General features: G+C 32.6%; 1 protein-coding gene across 2 annotated transcripts in view; it reads left to right on the top strand.

Annotated features, from left to right (window-relative positions):
• Positions 1 to 26,461, top strand: part of LOC142341573 (glutamate receptor-interacting protein 2-like) — a 114,262-nt gene that overhangs the window by 24,611 nt on the left and 63,190 nt on the right. Inside the window, exon 1 of one of the 2 annotated variants that reach the window (XM_075392619.1) lies at positions 14,112 to 14,559. The exons of the other annotated variant lie outside the window; for it this stretch is intronic. Within the exon in view, the coding sequence (XP_075248734.1) occupies positions 14,508 to 14,559 (52 nt within the window). The 5' untranslated portion in view covers positions 14,112 to 14,507. Of the gene's footprint in view, positions 1 to 14,111; positions 14,560 to 26,461 lie in introns of those variants that run through there. 2 annotated transcript variants of the gene reach the window in all.

Genomic DNA, 26,461 nt, shown 5'->3' with positions numbered 1-26,461 from the left:
TTTGTTTGTGCATAGTAAATAGTAAAAAAATGCTTATTCTTTCCAGGAAAATTTTGTTCCTTCACTCTAGAGGCACTATGGAACCTTAGTTTCCAAGGCATTTCTATGATTCTGGACCGCAAACCTCAAAGTGTTCATAAATTGTGACCCAGTTTATTTATGTGTAGATTTGAACATATTTGACTAAATTCTCTTTCTACGATAATTACTTCAGCAAAACATTTGAGGTTTGGACAAATAATTGCATTGGTTTGTGAACAGCATTTTTTTCGAATTCTTGTGCCAATGGATTTTTTTATTTAAACTTTCCGTTGAACGCCTTTCAGAGTTGACGATGACCTTTTAATAAATAACTATTTTTCTCTGAAATATTTGCAGCTTTTTTCTGTTATGCCGAAATTCCAAATTGATTGAGGACACTCAATAATGTATAATGATTCTATCTGAATGAAATAGTTGTTTTGTTGTCCTGAAAAGAAAATGATTATTTTGAAATTTTAAGGCTTTGTACCATTTTTGTTTCAAAAGATTATAGACTGCTACTTCTTAAATCTCCTCAGAAATTGAAGTAACCTACTAACGAAAGAGACGTTGTTTTCAATAAACAGAAGGTTTATTTCTAACTGATGCAGTGTTCACATATTGATGTAGCTTTTTACCAAAAGGATTAAAACAAAAGTCATGGTTTTTATGGTTTTTTCATTTACTGCGTTCAGCAAATTGTACCATAGTTGAGGTTTTTCATTTTTGAATTTGATGTGAAATAAAAAAACTTAAGATTTTCCAAAAAAATTCTTAGCTCTCGCCAGAAATACAGTCTTAACAACATGATCCTTCTTCTTAAATTCGGTGCAAACAACTTCTTTTCTCAGTTCAGTTGTGTCTGAAACAGAAATTGATCCAAAATTTCGAGTGTCAAATAATTGAGTTGAAATTAAAACCATATTTCAAAATTAGGCAATTGCATCTTTTCAAAAGGTGTGAGAAAACTTATTTAAGCATTCTTTTCGTTTTCCAATCTGTGCTTCCGTGAAAAATTTTTCAATATATTTTTGATTTTCTTGACACTCATAAAGAGTAACAATTGTTTGACTTTTGACGCATGATTCGACAAAACCTATCACTCATTGTCAGTTTTTGTGTCTATTTTTTTAGTTCAGAACTGGCTACTTTGTAATTATTTGTTCATTGCCGTCTTTTTATATAATTTTCCTCAATTCTTCTTTCGAGCATTATGATTTGATCTATCTCTTTTAATTAGCAGATCATAATTTCTGAGCAAAATGCCTGTTTTGGTGTAAACTGTTCTGCAAAATCAGTTTTTGAAAACTGCTTTTTCTTCTTGCACCAGAATCAGTGGATTACCAAAAAAAAATTTGTTTAGTCATTGATTGTTGAGATTTATCGCTACTTTAGTGAACATTTTTTTTCTTTCTTTCTTCGGAAAACGGCAAATTTTTTGACAAAATAGATACAGTAGTGAAAACAAAAAATATGAACTTCAGGTCGCTCACAGACATTGAACTTTTCCTGCAAAAATAATCAATGACAGATCAACTTAGGTTTATTTAAAACAAGTTGGCATATGTACTACATTTTTTGTCCGTATGATATGTATAGTTACAGTTAGTGTGACAAATTACAGTATGACAGGTTGACAATGTTACATTTTCTGACATTTTCTACAGAATAAACTGAAAAAAATTTTGCATTATTTGATGTATGAATTAGAAGCTTTTTAGCCAAGTATTTGCTTGCTTAAGTTTTCTGTTTGAGCAGAAATATTTTGTTTTAGAATGTGATGCAACGTTTGCAAATTGTATCCTTAAAGCTGACATCACAGTTTGGTGACGTGCTTTGAATAATTTTTGAATTTTTGTTATGCCTGGCTAAAGACCTGACGACGGCAAAACTTACTAACAACGTCAGATGAAATTTGAAGAATGTTTTGTTCAAAAATGTTTTCAAAACTGTTTCTTAGGAAGGATTCAATCGTTTTTTGCCCTTTTTGTCCGGTGTGTCTTTCTTCAATGGTTTCAATGTATAGTTGTACGTTTTAAGCGAGTTCATGATTATTTTAAGTACTTTCGACATAATTTGACGATTAAAACATTTTGTATAATTGTTTTTAATATATTTTGCGCCAGGGAATCTTTTTGTCACAACATGAAGCACTCTTATAATCGCAGCAAACACTGTTTGTCAAAAATTTGAATGTATGAATGTGTAATGGGTTGACTTGTTTCAACGGAAAGAAGCGAAATTAAAATTTTCATACCTCTTGTTAGCTCTTAGCTAGTTTAACGAACTAAATAATTTGTTTTAGAGGGTAACTGTGATTATCTTGAATCCCATCTTGCATAGATTTGCATAGAGTGGGTTTAAGAATTTTTTTTATCTATGTCTTTTTTTTCGTTTAGTCTTTCAGTACCATTTTCTGATGGACACAGATCACACTGAACTTCTGTCTCACGTTACTCAGTATTTCAAAAGAAAAGAAAACTCTAGATATTCTGAGAAGATTTCTCCTAAGATACGGAACGCCTCTAATGTCAGATGATTTTAGTCGAAAGAAACTTCATTAATTGATGAAGTCCGGTGTCAAGGTCATTGTCTCTAAATTTATCCGAACATTTACACAAATGCTATTGTTAGTCTTGATGTGCTCGATAGATTTGAAGGTAGGAATTCAGTTTGCTATTTGCCTAATAATTCACTCCAAATTCAATTTTTTGCAGTTGGCGCTGAAAAAAAAAGACAATTGGCATCTCTTCTTTTGCGTATGATGTTATTTTTTTTCTTGAGAAAACGCCCTATGCTGCTATGACTGCTACTTAGAATAAATACCTTTGGTTAGAATTTTGGAAATTGTTTGTTAAAAACGATACATACATCTTTTCTAGCAGATGGCTACTAGCATTTTTTAAACTTTCAGGAACCATTTTTGAAAGGTGTTTGATTTAAAATGAATATTTAGAGATATCCGTAAGCCCTAGAGAATGAAATTAATCGCAATTTTTTTTAAAATTTTTCCTCAAAAATCTCCTTTTAGCAATAATTTTTTTAAAATTTTTTAATCGCTTAAAAAGTGGAGATTGTTACGTAATGATTTTTGGTTCATCAGAACTAAGTTGAAATTCCATTTTTAGTTGTATGGAGAATTTTCAGAAAAGACTGAGAAAGTAAGCTATCCGGAGAAAATTAAACGGAAAAGCAATCTGACTCCGTAAAAAAGTCGGAAAAGTGAAACAATTGAAAAAATTTAGCCATGTTTTTTATGCGAGAGAATTAAAAAAAAACTAAAATAAATCTTCAGCAATCGGTTAAATTTTTCATCACTTTTGTATCTCTCCGTGAAAGATATCGATCGGCCAAAATTGACTATATAAAAAAATAAGAGGGATCTTTTCAACGATTGCCCCCCCTTTTGCAAAAGGGGGGGCTATTCTTGAATAGAATTTAAGCGAGCTATTTATTAACCAATCAGAGACGACTAATAACTTTCCACGCATGCACATACTATTAAATTGAATAGAATAAAATACACCGTGGTATAGCAATTAGCCGAACCGGAATTTAAAGCGAAAAGAATTTCCGACTGGCGGGTCGGTGGGCGCGCTTCGCGCGCGTCGCGGCTTCGCCGCGATAACCGACCCGCGATTTCCGGATTACATCCCACAGCGCATGAGAGGCATGGCCATGAACAGCGGTCCGCAATTGCGCTTAAATTAATATTCGGCTATCTAAAGTGTAGGCCAAGTAATATTGTGGTAAAGTATAGCACAAAAGGGGAGGCGATTCTCTACTAGGTACCAAAGGGGGGGGGGCAATTGTTGAAAAGATCCAATAAGAGCCAGGTAGCATATAGTTTCAATTCCCAAATAAGTTTGCAGGTTGGAACAATTACTGTTACACTTGTTATGCATGTAAATTCCAAAACAACTCGCAGGGTATCAGTTTCTAACAATCAATTTTTAGTATGTCATTTGTCATTAATCTCCCTCCCGTGTTTAAACCCTTAAAAACATAGTGGATAGTGGTAAGGTAAGGTTGTGTTCCTAATTTGATTAAACAAAACGTGCTTGCTGTGATTTTAATTGCCTCTTGATTGCGTCACTCGTTATGTAATTATCTGATGACATGTATCAGATTTTGCTACTTAATCAAATAGCGGTTTGGAAAAATCGGTTTGAAACTACGTCAGTTTATCTCATATTACTTAATGCATTTTATAGATACTTAAGCTTGATCTAATTTTTTCTAAATAAAGGAATTTTAAATTCGCAAATTGAGGAAATGAATTGGCTTATAAAGCTGTCAGTTTGTGCTGTATATTATATTATATGGTATAGCTATTTTTAAAGCATTTATGTTTTTGTGGAAGTCGTTCTCATTATTTTCCGCGCGGTCAAGTATCTTATAGTCGAATAATAAACTGGCCGAATCGAATCGCGAGTAAACCTTTGAGCATTTAAAAGCTGTTTGGGATGCTTTTATCCACCCCAAATGGAAAACTTCAATCTAAGACGCCGAGATAGCAGGAAAAAATTTTAGATTAAGTATAAGGCCAACCTATGCATAATTACGATGGATAAATTCGAAATTAGGATTCAAAAATAGACGTTTCAATAGAGTTACGGAGGGGGGGGGGGGGGGGCATCTGATTTTCTTGGAGAAGCATAACACACATTTTGATAGTTTCCTCCTCACCTCTAATCATGAACCTTGCAGCTTTTTACAACCAACCTCGACTTGAAGATCATACAGCTTTGTTTTCGACCAAGGCCTTTTGCGTCGAATGATCACTACTTGTGCGGCATGCCAGTACTTTATATATGAAAGTCGTCTCTGATCTGAATAAACTTAAAAGCTTCACTTAATCAGTTTAATGGAGCCAGCTCATTATTGGCTGCTTCTGAGCATAATGACGTCTTGACTCGAGTGGTATCAGAGATCTATCATAAGAAAACTCATATTAGAAAATATATATTCTGCCACAGCAACGGAACTATCAGAAAAATTTTGATACAATCTTTACAATGCTCTAGGCCTGAAACAGTCAAGATATATACAAAAGTTGCATGATCGCAGCGTGTTTTCCGAAAAAATGTTTTTTTAACCCCGATACTCAATACTTGAATAATTATCATAAAAAAGAATATTTATGATTAAGATTAAAATTTATTATAAAAATCATTTCTTAACAATATTATGATGAATTTTATGTTTGGTCAAAGCCGCCAAGATCTTACATGATTTGACAAAATACTCCAAGTTTCGTTCAACTGTAATTGTACTTATGATCTTTCGACTAAAAGCGCGACCTGCTAATTGATACAGTCTCGTGTCAAAACAGACGCTTCATTTGTCAGTCCCTCCTATCTCTCTCGTGCTCTCTCTGTCCCCTTTGATATCTCCCTGTTCTCTTCTCTCTCCTTCTATTCCAGTAGCAGTACCTACATACCTACTACTACAACCTTTCAGCATCTTTGACTCAACACTAATCCAATTACAACACCATTTCTTAATCATCCGCTTTCTTATCACTGCGCGGGGTGGTGACCTTATTGTACTAAAAGCTATTTCTGGATGTAAATGTTTACTGTGCCTGCTCTGGAAGGGATATTTGTTAACAAAAAACAAATAAATTGATACCAATTGATTACAGAATAATAACTGGTTACATTACGACAATTTGACGGTACTATGTCAATAATAGTCTTTTTATTGTTCCCATACATTTTCAATTAATTATTAGAACTTAAAAAAATCAAAAATTAAAACTGAAATTGCAATTTTTTATCGTTTTCCATGACTAAAATCTATTAGGATAGTTAACGATCGATTTTAGAAAAAGTTGCAGACTAAAAGTACAATAGAAATTGTTCCAAGGAAAACAATTCGTAATAGTCGACTTTTGTGATATTTCACTATTTGATCTGAATCTCGTTCTATCATTTTGTAGCATCTTTTTTCGGAAAACTGCTTTTGCTCCCTCAATGGGTTTGGTTTGAAGCATGCCCTTTAATTCTAGAAGTGACTATTTGCGCTGTAGAAAAAGCGTTACTAAAATACAGTTATTCCGTTCAATTTCAGTACAAAAATATTTTTTCATGAAACAGCTTATATTAAAATGATTTTAAGCAAAAAAGAGAAAGTGCTGAGTTATGAATAAAGATCCCAAAGAACACTATCACCTACGTACAATACTAAATCTAATTTCTCACATCTTTTTTTAATCTTGTTTTGCATTTCTCATAGTCTTTTTTTATAAATTTGAATCATTCCTTGGCGGTCAAGTATGCTTTAAGATTGAACATGGCACATTCTAAAAAGCAAGGACCTATTTCAATTAGTACGGTTTAGTTCTGTATAATTTGTAATTTGTTTCAAGCAGCTAAATTTCTTGAATAAGAACTTTTACGTGAAACGCAGTAACTTTTTATGTACTCTAAACTGTAAAAAAAATAACCAATTACTGTACACTACTGTATAATGTGTTTTATTTAAAAGGCTCTATTTTACTGATATTATGTATATATATATATGTATATATATATATATATATATATATATATATATAAATATATATATATATATATGACATGGAGTTGCAATATATATAAAAATACAATTTCACTGTTCATACTCGGCCTGTTACCCAGGTTTTGGTCCAGACCCAAATTGAGCTATGATCAGACCCAATTGAGCGCACACCCCTGTGTTCCCAGACCAAAATTACAGGGTCTGGAAAGCGGTTCGAGCGCACAATAGTCTGGACCATGGTCTGATTTCGGTCTGATCAGAGGTCAATTCGGTCTGGACGGTCTGATCATAGTCTTTATAGTCTGGACCATGGTCTGGGTTCGGTCTGATCAGAGGTCAATTCGGTCTGGAAGGTCTGATTACGAGTGCATTATTTTTTTCAATTTTTTTTGTTTTTTATTGAGGGATGTTGGCTCTGCCAAGAGGCAACAATAAATTAGTGTTCCAATCAGAGACTCATCTAAAGTCCGATGAGTCTAATCAGAAACAAGGAGTCCAGCTGATAGCAAATGCCGGTCCCCTCAAGAGGAAATTTTGATTAACTGAAGACCACGACGTTTCTTGTGAAAAGCTGTCTAAATTCATCCATTGAGTCAGAAATATGAACTAAGGGGTATGGTAAATCAAATTTTTTTCTCAACAGTTAGGTTTCGTTTTCATTAGCAATATTTTCAGAATTGACTTTTCCTTAGATGATTTTAATACTGCAAACACCAGTTTTATGAAATGAATATATTATAGCAAAATTAAGAGATTTGTTCATAATTAAAATCTTTCACTGATCAGACTATTTTGAGCGCACTTGAGTCTTTTTATAGTCTGATTAAGGTCTGGGCAATGGTCTGAAATTGAGTCTGGACCATTGTCTAAAGATGGTCTGATCATAGTCTGTTTATAGTCTGGACAATGGTATAAATTTGGGTCTGATCATAAGCGCACTATAGTCGGGACAGTGGTCTGGGTTCGGTCTGATCAGAGGGCATTTTGGTCTGGAAAGTCTGATCAGAGATCATTTTGGCCTGGATAGTCTGATCATAGCTCAATTTGGGTCTCGACCTAAACCTGGGTATTGATATTTTGATAAATCTCATTTTTTTTTCAATTACGAGCTTTTAATCGTCTGGTCCAAATGTCGACTGGGAGCAAACAATTTTCATTCATTCAGCTTTGTTTACTGGGGAAAAACGGCCATCGGAAACAAAACTCAGCAATCATTGGAGTTCCATTTTACCATTATGGTAAATATGTATTTCCCCGACCGGTGAGCTCTACCGGTGGGCTCCACCTTATCTCGACCGGTGGGCTCTACGTTATGTGACCACTAAGTTGGGCGAGTATTTATAATGGGAAAGAGCCATAATTTTACATAATTCGACACAAGGAGAATTTGCAATTTTTTCAGGTTTCGTTTTACGTCCGATTCTTTTTCTTTTGACTAAGAATTTCTCAGTGCTAAGTGAAAGCTACAACGTCACCAGGGGAACCAAATTGTTTAATATTTAAAGAAAAGTGTTTTTGGTCAAACTTAATGAGTAAAATATATTACTTGGAATCGTTTTTCATCAGTCTATTGAATTTTAATATCAAATTTAATCCAAGAATACCCCCGTACCTTGGTCTACGACTAATCCAGCGCTGTAACATTAAATTTTTCATTCTGATTTTTGCCTGACACTTGTTCTATATATATATATATATATATATATATATATATATAATATCAGTAATATAGAGCCTTTTAAATAAAACACATTATACAGTAGTGTACAGTAATTGGTTATTTTTTTTACAGTTTAGAGTACATAAAAAGTTACTGCGTTTCACGTAAAAGTTCTTATTCAAGAAATTTAGCTGCTTGAAACAAATTACAAATTATACAGAACCAAACCGTACTTATTGAAATAGGTCCTTGTTTTGTAGAATGTGCCATTTTCAATCTTAAATCATACTTGAGCGCCAAAGAATGCTTTCAAATTTATTAAAAAAAAGACTATGAGAAAGCAAAAAAAAGATTTAAATAAGACGTGAGAAAATAGATTTAGTATTGTACGTAGTTGATAGTGTTCTTTGGGATCTCAGCACTTTCCATTTTTTGCTTAAAATCATTTTAATACAAGCTGTTTCATGAAAAAAAAATTACTGAAATTGAATGGAATAACTGTATTTTAGTATCACCTTTTCTACAGCGCAAATAGTCAGTTCTAGCATTAAAGGGCTTCAAATACACCCATTAAGGGATCAAAAGCAGTTTTCCCAAAAACAGGTGCTACAAAATGGTAGAACGAGATTCAGATCAAATAGTGAAATAAAGCAAAAATCGACTATTAGGAATTGTTTTCCTTCGAAATTTTCAAAATTTGCTATGTACAGTCTGTTAGTTCTTCGTCTGTACAGTCTGAACTGAGACATTCTGTGCAGTGTTAACCAATAATGTAAATGATGCTGCGAAGAAAAAAAAACAGACTGGGATTTTTCTTAATCGACTCTGGGCAGACTGGCAAATTTATTTACACTGCTATTTGTCTGGTACAGTACTGGTTACAATTGAAAGTCAATGGTACAGCGCTGAAACTCACTGCGACCTAGGTACGGGCCATTATTAGGTCAAAAGATCTTCGAGAGACGTCACGTCATTTTAGAGCATGTATCATCTTCGAGCCCTTCCAAAAATTTGTTTTATATTCTGTCTCTTGATATGTTTTAAGCCCATAATAATTCTCTTTTGTTTCTCGATGCCATAATAATAATATTACCTCGCTCAAGTAACCTCGGCCTTGGTAACCCAGTGAAATGAAATGTATAACATATCACAACAGCATGCATATTTTTGAATTTCTTGAAAAATATTCTTTACCAGGATCTTGTTCAGGTAAATTTGTGTAATAGATCGCGGCATCTGTTTAAGATCTTGCTAAAAAATACTTTGTTTGTTCCGACCCCCACTTTAGTGGGGAGGGAGGAATTATATACTCAAATGGGTTTTTTTTTGTTCAGTCAATTTTGGCCGATCGATATAATCATCGTAGAGAGTTGAAAGTGGTATCATTAGAAAGCCAGTCCAGCGTACAAGGAATTCAAAGATTTTTACATTTTTGGCTTTTTATAGGGAGTTATCGAGGTTTAAAGTTTTGTGAATAATTGCTGTTTTTATTCACAATTTCAGTATTTTTGACCAAATTTTTGTCAATTTTGCTTAAAAAAATGTAAAAATTGTTAAATGTACTGCTTTTTATTTCATCTCTAATGATAAAAAAGGTTGCTGAGTTTTTCGATCCGAGTTTTTTGGCTAGAATTATTTATGCTAAATTTTTCAAAAATCAGACTTTTTTCGAGAAAAATAGGACCATATTTGCTTTTTTTTAGCGCACTTGCTTTAAATTTGCTGGAAGTAGACACCTTAAAACTGCGGTCGAAATCATTTTCAGCTCAAAAAGGAGCTAATTGTAATTCCACTGGCTTTATGAGTCTTCTGGATCATAATTTTGCTAGTTTTTTGCAAATTTAAACTCGATAATTACAAAAAAAGCATTATTTATTTTTCGAAAAACTAAAAATTTTGTTTAAAAATTGTTCTACTTCGCAATCATTTGAACAATTGAATGTTTTGTTAGACGCGAAGCTTTTTTTGGGCTGATCTTAATCTCACCGTAGATCCCTACCATAAAAAATTTTTTAGATTTAAATGGGTCGTGACCTTTTTTTCAAAACATTTCCGCTATGTAGAAGTTTTTATGTAAACTACTGACAAGAACCTCAAATCAGGGCTCAATTAATGACATATACTACTTGCAAAAAAAGATGTCCAACAAGTTTATAAAATGGTTAAAGAGTAGAGCTCATTGTTTTTATGGCTTGACCAAGTGGTTTCGTAAAAATTTTGTAGACTTATTGAGTTTTGCTTTCATTTGTTATACTTTTTGTAGTCCAACGACATATTGTCCCCAATCAAAGCTGCAGTTAGTTTTTTAGCAGGTATAGATGAATCTAGACAATTCTTTTAGTTGTTATCTAATGTCCCTTGGCACTTTGAATATTTTTGTTTTTTATAAAAGATCGGTGAATTTTTGAACTTTGCCACTATTTTAACATATTTCTCTCAACTTCGGGCGCAGCCTCAGTAAAAGCAGACAAATACCAACTCTCTGCTATTAATACATTATTGTTGGAAACAGTTTTATATTCAATTTATGTTTTCCTTGTTTTGATACTACGCGTTTTCAAATATTTTTTTTTTTCAGTTTGATTTTTGAGCATAATTTCATTTTTTAGGAGTCCATTTCGTTTCCTTCTCGAATTATCACATTGTTGGCAAATCTAATTAAATGAAAGCGTAGAACAAAATTTGAAAACCGTTGCAAAAAAGCGTATCTGTATATATTATATGTTTTTGTTGAATAATTTATGCTTTTTGAGCTGAGACCAGAATATCTCCAAAAATTTTGTGGTTTACTTGTTGTTATTTCTTTGTTTGTCTTCCCTATTGTTGTTGTTCTTCATATACCTGATAACGATAGGTCTCGATTGCTTCCTCAGGACTATAACTCCAGCTAGATAAAGATTTCAGTTTATAGCTGTTTGTTTTATAGACTCAAATTAAACTTTTTAAAACATTTTTTTTCAACTGTCTCTTTTTGCTTTCAATTTGGTCACCATGTAACTCAATCCCACTGATTATAAGTTTCAATTACGTTTGATGATTCATCCATTTTCATTGCGTTTTGTTATACGTTGTAGCTGATTGCTTCGACCATTTATTTTAAAAAAATTTCGAGATTTATATACCGTTCAATTTTTGGGTTTCTTTTTCTTGTCGTTTCTACGTTGTCCTTTTATAGGGAAGGTTTGATGATATTAGGATGAAAAGAAAAGGATGAGTTGCAGTTCTTGCGGGTAACATCTAATAAATAAAATGCCCTGAATAGTGTGATGTCGTAAAATTGTGTGAAATTTTGGCTTCTTTTCGTATTTGTTATGTATTTGTTAATTTTTAGGGTCGTGGGTGGTCTCATTATTAATAGGCCCAAATGGCTTCCTGAGGTGTTACAAAATAATTTGCCGCTTTTTGTTGGAAGCTAAAGTCTGTTATGAGTTTTGGAAACATTTGTTTCCAAAACAAGTTTGGGTTTTTGAGCTTTGTCATTTTATTAAATAGTTTTTTTGGTCAAATTGTAGTTCAGTCTTTGTAAACACTGGTCAAAACCCGTTTGCAGTGAGCTTTAAATTAACCCTTGTACTTGTTATAGCTTCAAATTTTCGTTCCTCGGCTTTTTTACTACTTTTACTACGAGAGATCATAAAATAATTGAAATTTTCATATATTTGTGCATTTCAGAGGATTTTTGTTTTCTTTTTGGTTTATAACAATAATCGTAAGTCCCATTAGTTTTAAAATTTTTCGCAATTGAAGTTTGGATTCTGGTATGTCTCTATTGCTTCCCATGGAGATATAAATGAAAATTTCAGTGATTTCAGCTGATATCTAATGACATTAATAACTGTGAAGTTAATTGTTTTCAAATATAGAAACCTATTTTTTTATTTTTGCACCTCTTTGCTATTTTTTCACGTTTTGTAGACTTGTTAACCAGTCGCATTGAGAACCGCTCCCATATTTTTTCCAATGAAGTGTAGGTTAAACTGTTTTGTTTAGATTTTATCTCACGCGAGTCTGATTTTGTTATGATTTTTTTTATTGTAGACATCGAGTTGTGGTCGTAATTAATGTTTGTTCTTTGATTTTTAATGGTCTTTTTTTGTAGTTCTATTATCAAAAACTGTCGTCGGCCCTCTAGCGTGGCATTACTATATTCCATTGGTTGTTTATTGAACGATATATATGTTTTTGATCCCTTCATCATTTGGTAGAAAATTAAGTTAAGAATGTGGATGAGCGGGGTCGGAACATTATGTGCGTACGCACATTACCGAACCTCCTTTTTTGGTTGAAGCACAAATTTTAAGTTCATATATATATACATACATATATATATATATATATATATATATATATATATATATATATATATATATATATATATATATATATATATATGTATATATATATATATATATATATATATATATATATATATATACATCGAGACTTCGTGACCAAAAATCGTATCAAGATATTTCACGATTGGTTTCACTTGAAACATTGGCAGTTTTTAAATGCAATGCAGCATGTTTTCAAACTGAACTGCCCTTTTCTAAAAATTTATCCAGGCTTTTTTCTAATCTTTGTACATAAAATAGCTTACAGTTATGACATCATTAAGCCATAACTGTATCTTTTTAGAATGACTTTCTGTTGATAGCTTTTCCGCAACAAACGCTCTCTTCAAAAATCAGTTAAATCTTTACTTGAATACAAACCTTTTCCACGTACATGTGGCAACAAAGGATTTGAAGGTAGAGGAGAAATGAACCATCGTATCCTTAGAACAATCTCAAGCTTTGTGTCACTTAGACTGCTGATTAACCATATCCTGTGCCAATCAATGTCTTCACAGCGGAAGTATGGCCTACCTAGTAACCATACCTTACCATAGGTATAGCCATAGCTTGCAATACATACCGACGGCTGCGTCAATCAAAGTACACCCTAAATTCTTGCTTCTTTTCTTATCAAGCTGCGAGTCTGCTCTTAGTTGGATTCCAATTACTGTGTTTTTATGTACCAGTCTGTTTTCCCTAGGCTCAGAGGCAATCACAAAGGTGTGCTGTCTAGCCTAGTTACAATTATTCCGAAAAAAATCGATAACTATATTTCTAGTTTTTTTAACGAAACATGAAAAGCAAAATCTGTTTTTCAATTTAAACTAAGCTGGCTGTTCAAATAACGTATGAAAAATTATAAAATTAAATATTGAATACCCCCATCCCACAACTTAAATGTCAAATCACTTTATGAATGACGTAAACTTTATAAAATGACGTAAACATATTTTCATGAATTACTTTTGATTATGGATGAATGTTAAATTGCATTTTTGTTAGATTTAACTAAAATTTAAATCTGTGAGGTCATCGGTGAAGACGTTGTGTCAGAATGAGAAGATTTCACCCTTTCGCAGTCCGAATAACTTTGTCATCCGAATCAATTCATGCAACGAAGTATCCATGGTGAAAACGAAAAATCATACACGTGTTTTTCGAACATTTTTCGAACATTTTTCGACGTCTATCTTGCAAGATCTTGCAAGGTTCTTGCAAGATAGGCGTCCGGATCTTGCATCTTGCAAGATAAGCGTCATTTGCAAGAATCTTGCAAGATCTTGCAAGATAAGCGTCGGAGTTCGACTAGGGACATGATAAAGACATGCAAGATCTTAATTTGAGATAACTTAGAAAGACCTTTGGTAGGCTCAGTTTTTATGATACATCTTAACATATTTCTTGTTAACATTTTGTTAAAATGCCTAATTTATTGAAAAACATACAAAGGCCTTGCAAGTTCGCTCGTAACGTTACATTCTCTCGCCAAAATGTTTGAGAAATAGTCAAAGTTTCGTTTCACTGAATGCTCAAAAATGAGAATCAATTCTCGATTGCCAGGAAAACTTTTTCGGCTTTGGGGACTAAATCGGCTTAACTAATTTATTGGAGCAAAATGAAGTGGATAAGATATTATATTAGCCTCCTTTAATGTGATCCAGCCATCCTTTCCTTAAATGTCCTGGGAGAGGGAACCTGAGAGTACTGAACAGAAAGAGAACGGGAAAAATATGTTAAACATTATTATTATACACACCAGGTACATATACTCTTATAACCCGTGATTAATTGTACCGATTCGCATCATTAACTTCCTCCCACTACTGTTCATACCGCCGCCGACCACCACTCTGTTTATTTATTGTTTGTTGTTTGTTGTTTGTTTGTTGTTTGTTCCTCTCTCTCTCCCTCGTTCTCCTTCTTATAATGCGGTTGTTTCCTGTTCTTAGCTGATTTACAACCATATGGCTTCCTTATCTCAAATGGACTTGCTTCATCTGTATCATAATGACCAAGGTAAGCGACATTCTGGGATCAATAATTTAATCATTTTTGCCCAAGGTGCTTCAAAGCTATTCAAGAACCAATTTTTGGCGTCGGAGGAAAAAATCGATAGATCTAATATAGTTTTGGCTCGTAATTGCAAAATAAAACTAAAAAAGGTGATAATCCGTCGACTATCAAAGATGAACTCCTGGTTTCAATTTTATTAAAGAACTCACTTCTGAAAAGGAAGTAATTTGAGTTATTAAAGAACTCACTTCTGAAAAGGAAGTAAACTGGTCAATTTGATGTGACTATCTAAAAAATCAAAACTCAAACAATATATCTCTTGGTCTGCCTTATAGTTTAAATCATTTCCAAAATTTTTCCGTCTATGTCTGTATGAGATGTTTGTTCACCCATATTTCTAACTTTCGGGTTCAATTAATTCGATTTGAACTGATGACTTTATTCACGCCAAAGAACTAGTCACGCTTTTTCAGTTTTTTATATATCAAGGTGGAATATAGGAACAAGCAATTTTTGTGGGGTATCATAACCGCATTCGGGAGTAGAATTACAAACCAAGCATCTTGCTAATAACTGAACGGGGGAAAATTATAGTCATAGGTAATAGTTTCACTCGCCATTATCGTTTAGTTGTTCAATATAACTAACAAGGAGACTCGGTAATGGGCGTTTGAACATAATGTTCCGACACCGCTCATCCACATTCTTGACTTAACTGGCTACCAAATGAGATACAGATAGAAAACTTTCGAAAACATACATATCGCTCAACTAACCACTAATGAAATGAATAAGGCAAAGTTAGAGCGCCGTTAAAACTTGGTATTAATAGGACTAGTAGAAAAGACAATAATAAAAATCGAATAACAAACATTAATTACGATCAAAGCTCGATGTCTATAATTAACGAAAAAACTTTAAAAAATCAATCTTGCATTGGACAAAACCTAAACAAAACAATTGATTTATGCGTTATTAGAAAAGCCATGGGAATTGCCCTCAATGAGACTGGGAAACAGTTTGACAAAAAAAGCGAAAAGGGGCGAAGTTCGAAAAAAATTTTCTTTTTGAAAACTGTTAATTCAAAGTGATTTTTTTCTCTAAATATTGAATAAATTCATTTAAATGTTCGTTTACATTTCCATAGGAAGCAATTCAGACCTCTACTTAACCAGTGTACGTCATACGACTGTAAAAAAGGGACAATAATGGCAAAATTATAAAATTTAATTAAACTCACACGAGAATGGCAGCGAAGCTGTTAAGACCATGCGTTTGTTACTAAGAACTTTAAAAATGCCCATTTGCACAGTTATTGCAAAGCCAATAGGACCTACAATTAATGTTGTAATTTGAAAAGAAAAGAAAAAACCTATAAAAAGGACAAATATAAAAAAAAAACTGCAAACAATTAACGAAATTTCGGAGTTAGAAGGACGGGAGACAAGTGGTTGAAACTAAAACCGTTATAGAGATTAAACTACAGCTTACTCTAGGTGGGTTTTGAAATGGCTTTACAGAGAGTAAGCTACAAATCGACAGAAAAACTATTGACGACGAAGCCTCAAAACTATAATGACGAAGCTCAAAAATTCAAACATATTTCTGAAAACAAATATTTTCAAAAGTCATAAGAGACAAAAATAATTCAACTGAAAGAGATGAAAAAATTTGCAATACCTTAGGCAGACTAAATTGTTATTAATGAGTCTAAGTCACATAGCTTAAAAATAGCAACAAGAAGAGGCAGAAGCCAGACCTTCTCGAACAGTTTTACGACTTCACAGTTTTGCATTCACTATATTTAGAAGATTTTATCTGCAAGAACTGTGACACATCATTTTCCTTTCATCTAAACACCAACGGGTTGTCTATACAAAAAGGACTACGTAGAAAAATTTCGAAAATCAAACAGCATCGAAGGTCGAAAATTTATGAAATTAATTGGTCGAAGCCATAAGTCAAAACAAATAAGCAGCAGCAAAAATAAATCTGAACCATAAAAGTAGCTGACAATTCTTATTGAAGAGGCTGAGTTACACAACCACAAAAAGATGATCAAAAAGTTTGATATTGAAAAAGTTTTCCATGTTGTTTTTGATAAATTTATTTGAAAGCCATTAAAACTGTTAGCTATAACCTAAAATTTTTTAAACGTGCAAATATACGTCTTGAGTAATTGAGATGTCTAATTATTGGTAATATGTCGTACAACAACAAAACAAGACAAACATGTGAATAATATTTTGAAATCCCATAAATTTTGTGAGAGAACTGTGTCGGTGCCAATAAAAGCATATACTGCTCAATAAAAACAATTATTACATTCAGTTGCGCGTTTTTAACGTTGCAAATTTTTCCAAATTTGCATTCCTTCAATTGGACATGCCATTAAAGCGATAACTACATAAGTGAAAGAAAATGAACCTGCAAACTGTACAACTTTGATCAAAAAAGAATTTTGAGAACACCTATTATCAAAACGAAGAAACCATTAGTCACATATAAACAGGTACACATAATAATTTATGACACAAAAAATGAAATTTGGCTCTTCTTCAATGAAACTACGCCAGAAGTTGAGAGAAATAAGAAAAATTAGTCGCAAAAGTTAAAGTTTCATCGGCTTTTTCTTAAAACAGTTATACTCAAAGTCACAAGAGACCTTAGATAACAACTGAAGGCATTGTCTAGGGCCACTTATACCTCCTGAGGAGGTCAATTGGATCTTTAATTGGGGAGACTAAGTCATAGGACTATAAAAAGCATATAACATTTAAAAGCAAAGGATAAGAGGTCTACAAAGTTCTACGAAAACGTTCGGTCAAAACCATGAAAAACTTGATCTTAATTCTGAAACCATATTATTTGTTCGTTTGATCTCATTTTTTTTATAGTAGTAATTGTCAATATTTCAGCCATGATTTGAAATTCTTGTCTGTAATTAACATAAAGACATTAAATGCGGAAATATTTTTTTCAAAAAAAGGCTGCGGCCCAAGAAAATCTAGAGTTTTTTTACTGTAACTATCCATAATAATATCACTATCAGCCCTACGTTTGCATTGCTTCTAAGAGAACACTTAATCTAAAATTTTTTACCGTAAGGGTCCATGGTGAGATAAGGATCAGCCAAGATCTGACCAATAGTGCTGCGCGGCTAAGAAAACAATCAATTGTTCAAATGGTTGCGAAATAGATCAATTTTTAATCAAAATTTTCAGAATGTCAAAAAAATGCATTTTGTACAATTATCTAGTTCAAATTTGCAAAAACCTGGCAAAATTATAATTCCAGAACATTTTTAAAGCTAGCAGGAATACAACTAGTTCTCTATTTGAGGAGCTTACAAAAGTTTATGGTCGCAGTTTTAAGGTGTCTACTTTCTGCAAATTTAAACAAAATGGACAAAAAAAGCATAGTTAATCTCATTTTTAAGGAGAAAAGCTTAGACAAGAAGCCTAGCATATTATCTAGCCAATAAATCGGGTCAAATCAATAGCACTACAGTTAACAATTTTTGAATATTTTAGCATAATTGGCAAAAAAAATTGGTGAAAAATCGGAAAATATGAATAAAAACAACAAAATATTGTATAATATTCAAAAAATTTCAACCTCAATAACTCCATGTAAAAAAGAGAAAATCAAAATTTTTTTTTATTAAATATTCTACGCTGGGCGGGCTTTCTAATGAAACCACTCACAACTCTCAACAATGATAACATGGATCGGCCAAAATTGACTGAACGAATAAATCCTATTTGAGTATTTACTTCCTCCCCTCGCTTAAGTTTTTCGCAATAAATATCATTATTTGTGATATTGTTTGCAACTACAAATTATTGGAAGGGAGGTTACTATATGCGCAAGTTGTTTCTAGTTTCTTTTGATTCACTTTTGCCCGATCGATGTTTTGGTTGTAGAGAGATGTATATGGTAGCATTCGAAAACACATCCTGCGTTCGTAAAATGCTACAAATGGAACAATTTTGTTATTTTATTTCTAAAACCTGATCAATTTTTCACATTTTGAAGTATTCGCCCCGATTTCGCCATAATGTTGATTTTTTAATGCATTTTTTTACAGTTTCAGACTTTTAAATATTGACTAATCTGGGTGATTGTTTTTTAAGTAAAAGTATGCGGTAAAATTCCGCTTTTATTTCGTTTTTATTCCTTAAAGAATAGCAACTATTACACGAATTGATCTGCAAATTTGCCAGCGTGATCAATTAAAGTCTTGATTGGTTTAGAAATTTTCAGCGCAATATTATGAAACTCTTTTAGTGTGTTAGAAATTCGGTGATTTATTGATTTTTGAGAGTCATGTTCATTTAATGATAATCTGTTTATATATTTAAGTTTTGCGATCCTATTCTGCCTAACGTTAATCCTCGCTTCATATTTTTCTATTGTTGGCCAATTTATCCTCATATAAACAGTTGATATGACCTGAGAATTTTTTCCAATACTGTCGAATTCTGAGACGTGATATTTTTGGCTCTACATACTCTGCTGATTCTTATGGCTGTTTTTCGGGAAGTTGTAAAGCTGTCGTAAAATAATAATAATAATCTTTGTCAAATAACCTTTGTTTTAGCCTCATATTTCAACCAAACCCGCATTACTGAACCTTCTTGTACAGGACTCTGTTTCCACCTTTGATTGTTTTAAAAGGCCCGTTCCGCCCAGTGATGTTATCATCTGTTACAAACCCATCGTATATAAGTGTTCAATTTGCTTTGATGATTGCAGTAATTATAGCAGCTTTTTGGTTGAGGATGTTACCCTTTGAGGCTTTCGATAGCGATGGATTTGTTTCAGATACCCAGACATACTGCTGTTCATATAGTGCTAAGCAAATTAGGTATTTCGCATACTTTTAAAGAGTTTTTTTACAATGAACGTTTTTAACCTGATTGAGTTAAGAATAGTATCACCTAGTGCAGTCAGACTCTTTTTCATTTAAGACATATTTATGCTGACTGATTGACCAGGTAGAAAAGGGAGGGCTGATACCATCATTCTAAATGTCAAATATATTCCAGACAATCAATCATCTGAACAATTGTGAAACCTTTTCAATATCCAATCAATCTTGAGTCAGTCAAGTTCATTGTCTCAATTTAAGGGAATGTGACGTCACAGCCACCCTGATATGCAAAACAACAAGAAGTCTTTAGCGTAGATAAACAGATAGATGCAAGCTTTGAACCTCCGATTGGTAAAAGAGACCAACGAAAATGCAGCAGATATAGAATTTAACACTTTAATATATGTGAAAGATCCAAGTTTCGTTAAAGTACCGTTGTTCATACTGTAAAATTGTATAACTATCTTCGGAACAAGATTCATTTATTCTTTCAGGATAATTGTTCCGACCAACTTTAGCGGGTGGAGGTACTATATACTCAAATGGGTGTTTTTTTATTCAGTCAATTTTGGCCGATCGATTGTGGGTCGTATCATTCGAAAACCCGTCTAGCCTAGAATATGGAATTATATATATTTTTTCGGTTTTCGCTGTTTTACATGGAGTTATTGAGGTTCAAAGTTTTGAATAGTAGACGATATTTTTTTGCTTTTATTCACATTTTCCAAACTTTTCAGCAATTTTCTGTCATTTTTGCCAAAATATGTTAAAATTGTTAACTCTAGCATTATTGATTCGATCCGAGTTTTCTAGCCAGATATTATGCTAAGCTTTTCAAAATGCAGACTTTTTTCGTCAAGAAGGGTATCAAATATGCTTTTTTAGCCCATTTTCTTTAAACTTGCTGAAAGTAGACTTCTTAAAACTGCGGCTATATTCTTTGCAAGCTCTTCGAAGAGAGAGCTAACTGTACTCCTGCTGGCTTTAAAAGTCTTCTGGAATTATAATTAAGCCAGGTCTCTTGAGGTTTTGAAATTAATTGTTTTAAGGAACTTTTTGTGAAAATTTGAACTTTGCCAGTTTTCTAACTTCTTTCTCTCAACTTCAGGCGAGTTCTCAGTAAAAAGAGACGGAAATTCATTTCCTGTGAGATATAAATTAACATCTGTGGAAGTTTTATTTCTAACTACTGGTTTCTTAAATTTGATACTAAGAGTTTTCAGATTTTATGTTAAAATTTTGAGCTTAATTGCAAATGTAATAAGATTATTTTGTTTACTTGTCGAATTATTGCAATATTTACCATTTACCGGTCCAATTGAACGAGAGATCAGTTGGAAAGAGCAAGCTTTTTGAAAAAAAGCGTATCTGAATATGTTAATTGTTTTTTGTTGTATAGTTTACGCTTTTAAGTTGAAACACAGTTCTCTCGCCTAATTTAGCGGATTTTTTATATTTCAGTCTGTGTTTGTCTTTCTTTTTTTTGTTGTTGTACGGCAGTTACCTGATAATGATATAACTCAATTGCTTCTCCAGGATGTATAACTTAGCCTTTTTAAAGATTTCTGTTTATAGCTATTTGTTTTAATGGCTTTCGAAGTAACTTTAAAAAAATTTCAACTGTCTCGTTTTTGCTTGCATTTTTGTCACCATTGTACTCAATATCACTAATAAAAGGTCTCCACTACGTTTGTTGATTTCTAATTTTTTCCTTGGTTAGTTATATGTTTTGACTCGTAGCTTAGACCATTTAGTTTCATAATTTTTTCAAGATTCTATATTGTTTCCTCATTAAACTTTTTGTTGTCATTTTTGCGTAGTTGTTTATTAGGAAAACTTTTTGATGTTCAAAATAGATGCAAATGATGATTTACAATTACTGCAGATAACATCTTATTTTTATAGTGCCTTGAACACTGTTGTATAGTAAAATTGTTTGTGAATATTTGGTTTGTGCCTGTATTTGTTTTTATTTTGTATTCTTGTGACTCAGTCTCGTTTTTAACAGGCCTAACTGGCTATCTGGGGTTTTGCAGTTTAGTCCATCTCTTTTTGTTGAAATCATATGTCTGTTATGACTTCTCCAAAAAAAATTCCAAAACATAATTGGATTTTTGAGCTTCACCAATTTTAAAATCGTATTTGGGTCGATTTGTAGCTTAGTTTCTGTAAAAACGGGTTAAAAGCCGTTTCCAGTGAGCTAAAATTAATTCATTATACCGGTTTTAGTATCAACCATTTATTTCTCGGCTAAATTGCTACTGTCACAACAAGATTTTGGAAAATGTTGAGATCTTTTTTTATATTAGTACAGTTTAAAGGAATTTTGTTTTCTTTTTAATTAATAACATTAACGGTGGGTCCCGTTGGCTTTGTATTATTGATTCAAACTGAACATTTTAAAAAAAATATTGATTGAGCATTTCAGCAATATTAGTGACAAATTTATAGTTTTAGCGGTTTAACTGGCATTTTCCCCGCAATGTTTAACTGACTCTTATAATTTTGCCAGTATTTGTCCTTCTATTTGTAGTCGTATGTTGTAGAATGGCTTATGACAGGTCTTAATTGTTTGCTTTGGAGTTTAAATTATTTCAATTAATAATGGTTTTAATCTACTAATAAAAAAAATTATCTACTAATCTTCCAATTATACAAGGGGGCTTGTTAATGTGCGTTCGCACATGATGTTCCTACCCGAGCTCATCTACATTTTTGACTTAATTGTCAACCAAATGAAGAGATAACAAAAATAGATGTTTGAATTTTAAAAAAATGCTACATTTTAAGTTAATTAAACACACTAAATTCTGCTTCGATGAAATAGCAATCACAGGTTTCATTCATGTGACATCAGTAACTCATCACAATAAGTCGTATGGCAAAGAAAAATACATCAAAACCACGAAATTTTTGAGAAAACTCATAGTATCAAAGTCAAAAATTTCTACAGCTTTCAAAGGAAGGCATTTAATACGCTAATTTATGCCTAGATGATGTGACGACTAGGATGTTTGTCAATCATATTTTATCAATAAAACATTACAACAAGTCATTGACTATGAAAACAACAACAAAAACAGGCAAAATCCAAAAGTTCGGTAGAAAATTGAGAGAAGAAAGTGTCGAAGTTATTTAAACCACAAGCTGTTTTCTCTGAAAACTTTTTCAGCGATCCATTGAACGTCTTCACTAAGCCAATGGGAGCTATCAATATTAGGATAATGTAATACGATTTCAAAGGGAACAATAATTACTAAAAAAAATCCAAAAATTATAAAAAAAAATATGAAAACTCGTGCACCCAAGTAAAAAAAACCAATAGTTAGAAGACAAAACCACTAACTGGATAAATTGTTGTTGATGCAGAAACAAAGCAGTTCTGTCTTTACCAAGACTGACTTACAATCCACGAAAAAAAGCTTAAGACTGATTTATGATAAAAAAAAATAAAAAAATATTTTTAAAGTCTTAACAGCCATTAAACTCAAAAGCTTTCATAAGAATTCAATGAATACGCTCAGCTATGCCACGATGTGAATACAAGGATGTTTGTGATGCCTAGGTAATCAATATGACATCACAATATGTCTTATGACTATGAAAAAAAAACAACAAATACAGGCAAAAACCAAAATTTCTTTAGAAAAATGGGAGAAGAAAGTGTTGAAGCCATTTAAACCATATTTTTTTTCTGATAAAGTTTTATCTATGATCCTTTGGACGTCTTCACGAAGGGAAGATGTAGCCATCAATATTAGGATGACGTGATAAGATTTCAAAATGAACCAATAAAACGAAATACCCAAAAAATTTTTAAAAAATTTGAAATCTTGTGGCATTGAAGACGTATAACCAATAGATATTTGATAAAGCCGCCAATGAGATTAACTTATGTTGCAGTGGTATGAAGGAGTTCAATCCTTTTTTTACTGAGACGAACTTACAGTTTACAAAAATAAGTTTATGATTTACTAATTTAGAAAACTTTTGAAAATGTTTTTTCAAAGTCTTAACAGCCATTAGCTGTCCACTCAAAGCACTAGATAGGTTCACTTGATGCTCAATAGCAAATCTATTGCAGCTTTAGTCAACAAGTTTATGCCATAGGATTATAAAACTTTAGTAAGTCCTCAAAAAACAAATCAAAAATTTCATTTGAAATTACGAAATTTGAGATACGAGTCCAAAACATGAGCGATCCCTTCGAAACAAATTTTTTGTTCATTGGGCTTCATTTGATCGTAAAAGAGGTCTGTCATTAACGGAACTTCGATAATAAAAGTGTCTAGTAGTCTCTAGATGACTTGAAAAAACAAAAAAAATTGCAAAATTTTCTAAAAAAAGAGCTCCCAAACCTAATTCGAATTTTTTTTATATATTAAACTTCCCTCTAAGACTAGAACTAGTCTTTATTATCTCCTTTCGTCTATTAAAAACCTAAAATTGATTTACTTTTTGGCGTGAAATCTAGTTTGGAATTAAATTTTTCGTAGAAAAAAACGTTAATTCGAACGAAAATTACGGTAAAAGTGAACAAGAGTGAACCAAATATCCAGTGTTCACATGAAACTTTAAACCTCGATAACTGCTCGAAAAAAATGAAATTCAAAAAAATCTTTTCAATTTCGAATTCTACGCTGGACGATCTTTTTAATGGTACCACGCAAATTTCTCTTCGATGAATATATCGGTCGGCCAAAATTCACGGAACAAAAAAAACCCATTTGAGTATATAGTTCCTCCCCCCCACAAGTGGGGTCGGAACAATTAATCACTTTGAAATTAATTGTTTTGAAAATGAGAAACGTGTTTGGAACTTCGCACCTTTTTGCTGTTTTAATCGACTGGCTGAGTACAGGTCCAATATATTTCCTCATATAGTAAAGGATGATTTGTTTTTTATAAGTTTTTATCTGATGCGAGCTTGAGTTTGTTATGTTTTTTTAATATAGACATGAAGTTTTGGCGGTATTTAATGTTTATTTGACTGTTGTTATTGTGTTTTCTAGCAGTGCTAATGACAACATGTTTCACGGGCCTTCTAGCGTGGCATTTTTTTAATTCCATTAGTGGTTTATTGAACGATATATGTTTTGAAAAGTTTTCTATCTCTTCATCATTTGACAGCCAATTGAGTCAAGAATGTGGATGAGCGGTGTCAGCACATTACGTGTGTACGCATATTACCGAGCCTCCTTGTTCAACATTAAAAACATTATCGTTTTATAGCTAGCCCACATCCTTTTCTAGCTAGCTGTGGCTGTTTCCAAGTCTGGTTCCAAGTTTTTGGTAGAACTGTTTTTGATAAATGAATAAAATATATGAGCTTTTGTCTTACAATACGGATTTTCTAAATATCTTAACTACTCTAATTCACAATACAATTGTATTGGTGCGATCTCGGTGCCTTTTCGCTTCTATGTTTCATTGCACCTAGTGTGTCTCATTTACTTATATTTATTAAAGTAAGCAAATATCCAATTGATGACAGTACGTAGACCCTATTTCACTATTTTTTTCGATTTTGTTTGTTTTTTGATCCTTGAACAACAAAGATTTTGTATTTATAGATCCGGTTTTCTAAATTTAATTGAAATAATGTTTGTAAGGAAAGTTTTATTTAAAGTCCAAAATAGTTTTGGGATCTGAAGTACACGCTAGATTCCGGAATATTTTTTGAATATCACCTGCAGTAAGAACTCAACTTGTACGAGTCCAATATTTTAAAGAAAATTTATATCTGTTTCAAGATCCGAATTAAAGCCATCCGTAGAAATTTTCAATGGTTACTCCTAAAAGGTGACTTAATAGTAACATTTCGCACATTTTGTAACATTTCGATTCATTTTGAATGTCAGGCTTTCGTTTGTTTTCAGTCTTTTGCATTCCTCGACTTTTTGCTATGCAAGAAATTGAAAAACATAGCAGGACAGACAGTTCCTGACAATTTAACAAAAAACTAGACCTCAAGGGACTATGATTGGATTGAAAAAACCAATTAAAAGAAAGTGTGATAAAAAAGTGCAACTAACAGTCAAATTACCCCAAGTCATCAAAAATTATTTAAACAAAAAAATTCGCGCCACAAAATCATTAACTTTTTTGCTCCCCATCTTGTTTCGACGTGGCCAAAAACATCACAAAAAAGTCTGCGGCCCCAATACTATTCACATTTTTTGAATTGTAAAAAAATAAATTTTTCATTTCAAGAGAATAAAAAAGAAAGAAATGTTTGAAAGAAAAAAAACGCCATGGTTCTAGTGACTTAAAAATTTGCTTCAACCTTTTCCCCATACAGTTGACGAGAAAAAAACTTCTACCGTCGTTTATTAAAAATTTAAAAAATGGTTTCCGAAATTCAGTCTCATTTAGACACAAAACGGCTTGCGCAAGACTGTGCGAAGCGCACACTTTTCAAACATAAGTCTCAAGTCTTTTTTTACTAGCACTTTTTCGAAGATCAAACTGAAGAGTTCTTTCTGTAACAACCTTGTGTAAAATTTCTAAAATTTTTTAGGAAACAACTCGGAACCCGGACAATAGTTTTACCGGACGAAAAACCAATTTTGTTTTAATCGTTTTGACATAAAATGACTTACGGTTAGCTTATGAACTGTGCACATGAACTATTGTCTTTTTTGATATTTCGTCCGAGAATTGAAATTTTGCATCTCTTTTAGTGTACAAATTGGAATCCAAGCTTATCAGTACATTATAAGTTTTGAAAACAATAAAAAACATAAACCAACTAATATTGGACGAATTTCTGTCAAACTACTGGCGAGGCAATCAATTTGGAACGGAGAATAAGCTAGAGAAATTTTTATAATGCAAAAACTTCTTACCAGGGAGAGGTTAGCGACCTTTTTGATGAGAGATGTGGACAAGAACCATTGCTATGCACTGTCACCTTTCACAATATTTTTTCGCAAAAACCCTTTTTTGAAGTCGCGCAATTGAAATCTCTCGGAAAAAATCAAGAAGTCAATCGTGAAAAGATCACTTGGGAACCTAAATCAAAAATCA

This window comes from Convolutriloba macropyga, chromosome 6 (assembly GCF_964194025.1).
Source record: "Convolutriloba macropyga chromosome 6, txConMacr16.3, whole genome shotgun sequence".
In the NCBI taxonomy this organism is placed as follows: domain Eukaryota; kingdom Metazoa; phylum Xenacoelomorpha; order Acoela; family Convolutidae; genus Convolutriloba; species Convolutriloba macropyga.
Note: the sequence above shows the minus strand (reverse complement) of the source record. Positions and strands in the feature narration are given on the sequence as shown.